The sequence below is a fragment of the Trichechus manatus genome, unplaced genomic scaffold (genome assembly GCF_000243295.1).
Source record: "Trichechus manatus latirostris isolate Lorelei unplaced genomic scaffold, TriManLat1.0 scaffold00040, whole genome shotgun sequence".
In the NCBI taxonomy this organism is placed as follows: domain Eukaryota; kingdom Metazoa; phylum Chordata; class Mammalia; order Sirenia; family Trichechidae; genus Trichechus; species Trichechus manatus.
The window spans coordinates 13,077,721-13,081,231 of record NW_004443976.1 but is presented as its reverse complement, the minus strand read 5'-3'; the positions used below and the strand labels follow the sequence as shown (position 1 = coordinate 13,081,231).

Sequence of the window (3,511 nt, the reverse complement as noted above, 5' to 3'; positions counted from 1 at the left end):
GTGTAAGAAAGGAATCAAAGATGATGCCTTGAGAGAGGGAGAACAGGTTTTGGCAGGAAAATCGAAAGTGTTGCATTGGTTATCTTAAGGTACATGTTTCTGTTCTTCTTTACTTAATCCAGGACCTTTCCACCTCCTTAGGACCATAGAAGCCTCCTGCCTCCTCCCGAAAGCCTCCAGTGCAATTTCATTCTAAAACAAGCTTCCCACAGTTCCCTGATTCATAGACTGGAGAAGAGATTGGGGGAAATGGAGAATGTTAGTCACTGTTATGGAGCACTACTGAGCTCCTTTAGGTCTCTGGCTTGAGTGGAGGGGCCAGAGTCCACCCTCTGCTTCCCATCAAGGGGCTGAAGGGTGCCTTACTATTATACCCGCCCTGGGAATGGTGGCTGCCCTCTCCCACCGAGAGTCCACCTTAAACTCCATTGGCAAACAAGCTCCACCTTTCTCCCAAAAGTCAAGGACGTTGCTCTGCTGCTCTTGACCACAAGATGAGGTGACAGAGATGAGTGTGGAGAGAGCAGACCATGAGGCTAGGCAGGAGGAGACCTGAAGTCTTTCTGACCTTAAGGCCAGTAGTCACCCATGATGGCAGGAAGCAGGCTGAGGGGAGGTGACCCCAGTCTCAGTTAGAATTCTGAGATCTACCTCAGGCTTGAACAGAGAGGGGGCTGGATCATTCACTGGTAGCAACCATACTCTGGTGGCACAAGGACATGGATATGGTGGGGCAAACGAAGTATGGGAAAAGGTGGTCTGGAGAGAGAGGTTTGAAAACCACCCGTCTAGAGGCTTAGTAGGGAATAGGAATTCATAAACTCTTTTTATCTTCTTTCCAACTCCCTCTGAGCGCAATGTAGTAGTCTGCACAAACAGGAGTGGGCCAGACAAGCTCAGGCTTAAGGTCAAGAAAAGAATCCCAAGTCACACAGATTCTCTTTTAACAAACTGTTTATTGAATGTTTGGTCAGTATGGGGTATCTTTTATTAGATCCTCGAATCCCAGGATTCAGGGGGGTGGTAAAGTGGCAATGGTGAATTTGGGGATCTGATCTCCCAAAAGTACCTGTCGCTCTACCCCCGATTCTGCAATGGCTGCCAGGCGGATCACCCCTCCACTGGAGCCGTCCCGTTCCATGGCCAAAGCGAGAGCTGTGGATAAAAGGAGAAAGTTGGGGTCAGAGTCTGACTGATGCTGGGATCACTTCAAGGAGTGAGGAATGTTGGCCTGGCTTGGGTAGAGGGATTGAAGCTCACAGGCCCAGAAGCCCAAGTTCTCACCATTGGCAGTGAAGTGCAGACACTCTTCCTTGGTCATGCCCTCCCGGTAGGTAGCATCGACATAGCCGTAGATATAGGAGCTCCCAGAGCCTCCAATGGCAAAGGACTGCCTTACCATCATACCCCCCATGGGCACTGAGTACACCTGCCAGGTGGAGGGAGGACAAGAGTCACCAGTTGTATCCTCCCCAACAAACATACCCTCACCAGTCCATGGTGGGATAGATCTGGGGAGAGTTAGTAAGAGTGGGGTAGAGACGGGAAGGAGAAATAGAAAGTGTCTGGGGTGGGGAGAGGATCAAAGGCATGGCTTCAGTGCTCTGTCCTCCTGGGGGGTTCTGACCTGCCCTCCTTCTTGGGGGTCCCAACCCGCGATGATGATTCCTGCCATCAAGTCTTCCCGGTATCGGTAACACATCTCCTTAAAGAGGCTGGCTGCCGTGTGCACCAGTGGAGGTTCATTCAGTTCAATGCTAAAGGGTCAGAGGGGTCACAAGGAAGGCAGTGTCAGGAGCTGGGAGTCAGGCCATTTAAAAGATCCTTAGCCCCCAAGTCCTTTCGGATCTTTGCTCCTCCCCTGCCCACAAGCACCTGTGGAAGCCAAGCTGGTAAGTGACAGCATCAGCTACTGCCTGGGTATCAGCTGCTGAGCCGGAGCGACAGCAGAATATTCGGTCATGAATAGGGGTCAGCTTGTCAGTCACTCGATTGGCGATGTAGGACCTGCAGGACAGCAGAACAGTTGGGGAAAGACCCACCTATCTCCCACCTCCATCCCAAGGCTTTCCACTCCCTCAGGGCTCGGGGATAGGCATCCTAGTATTGTTTATTAGTTCACATCCAAACTGTTGAGGGCTGGACGTGGAAAACAGACTTTTACAAGGATTTCACCAAAGGGCAAGGGGAACTGGAAAGTAGTAGACGTTGCGACAAATCTTTATCTCCAGGGAGGGGAGATACCTCTCTTCCCACAGCGGTCTGTGCTGGGCAGGGTTGGGATGGCAAGCAGGGCAGGAAGGGCAAGATGGGACCTTTCACATTATCTGTCCTGAGCTCACCCAGTGGTTGTTCTGGAGTCCGCCCCGAGAACCACGCCCCCATCAAATTGCACGGCCATGATAGTGGTCTGGGAAGAGAGAAAAGAGAGTGAATCTGGACCTTTTCACATTTTCCAGCATACACAAACCTCAATGATTCCTCTATAGGCCCCCAGAGTACGAAACTCGTGCGCTGACGACCCATTTTCAAATATCACAGGGGCCTCAACACCCCACAATACCAGAATTCCATCCCTCAAATCCCGAAAGGCCCATTCAGGCCCAAAGTTCAAGGGCTTCACTCGCCGGGAGGATTCCAGAACTCCATGCTTCAACCCACCCTCCACCTCCCACCACGAACGTTCAAAACAACCCCAACATATTCTCCCCCTGCCTCGAGCACAATACAGTCCAGCCTATCCCACCTCCCAAGCTCTCCCAATCCACTCAGGCCTTATTCTTTTATCGCGTCGAGCCTTGAGCACATCTCCTGAACTCCGACTCCTTCCTCACCCCTGTGGAGACTTCCTGGTTTTCCCAGTTGGGGGTGAGCGCCTCCAGCCCCCAGGCCGGAACCGGCCCCGCTCTTCGAGCAGCTACTATGGTTGCCGCCATCTTCCTCCTCCGGTGCTGCCACAAAGCAACTGTCGTAAAGCGCCCTGTCACGCTGTCTGGTTGCGCTCTGAGGCTTTCTAGGGGCGAAGCTACGCCTTGGTTGACGGCAGAAGGCAAAATTAATGTATAGGACAGTTGATTTGCAACAGTGAGCTCTTGATGGCAGTGTGGCAAAACAAACTCGTCAAGGGATTACGTTTCCTAGGCGCCTTTGCAGTTCCGATCTATCTGACGGGAGTTGTAGTTCAAAGCGCCCTCAGAAGGGACTTGAGCGTCTCCGAGTCAGAATAACCACATTATGTTACCGTTTCTCTTGGGCAATGTTTCATTCTATTGTACGCAGGGTCGCTGTGACTCAGAACCGACTCTCCGGCACCTAACAACAACAATATACTAGGAGGAGCCCTGGTGTACAATGGTTAAGCATTCGGCTGCTAATCAAGAGGTCGGCGGTTGGAACCCACTAGCCGCTCCGTGGGAGAAAGACCAGGCGATCTGCTCCTGTGAAGATTTCAGCCTAGAAAACCCTATGGGACAGTTCTACGCTGCCCTATAGGATCGCTATAAGCTGCAAT

The 3,511-nt window shown here is 51.9% G+C and overlaps 1 protein-coding gene across 1 annotated transcript; it reads right to left on the bottom strand.

Moving 5' to 3' along the window:
• Nucleotides 1-929: 929 nt before the first annotated feature.
• On the bottom strand, nt 930-2,982 carry PSMB6 (proteasome 20S subunit beta 6). Its single transcript, XM_004376079.2, has 6 exons — nt 2,835-2,982; nt 2,343-2,410; nt 1,876-2,007; nt 1,628-1,757; nt 1,285-1,429; nt 930-1,155 (listed from the first exon to the last, which is right to left on the bottom strand). Exons 1-6 carry the CDS (start codon nt 2,934-2,936, stop codon nt 1,013-1,015), a joined length of 720 nt encoding a protein of 239 aa, XP_004376136.1. The 5' UTR covers nt 2,937-2,982; the 3' UTR covers nt 930-1,012.
• Nucleotides 2,983-3,511: the final 529 nt, after the last annotated feature.

What these genes read in the sequence shown, in the direction of transcription:
- PSMB6 (XM_004376079.2), bottom strand. Translation starts at nt 2,936, where the DNA reads ATGGCGGCAACCATAGTAGCTGCTCGAAGAGCGGGGCCGGTTCCGGCC. An exon ending in ACCAGGAAGTCTCCACAGGG is followed by an intron (nt 2,411 to 2,834) that starts GTGAGGAAGGAG and finishes CTCTCTTCCCAG; the next exon opens with ACCACTATCATGGCCGTGCA. An exon ending in ACCCCCAAGAAGGAGGGCAG is followed by an intron (nt 1,430 to 1,627) that starts GTCAGAACCCCC and finishes TCCACCTGGCAG; the next exon opens with GTGTACTCAGTGCCCATGGG.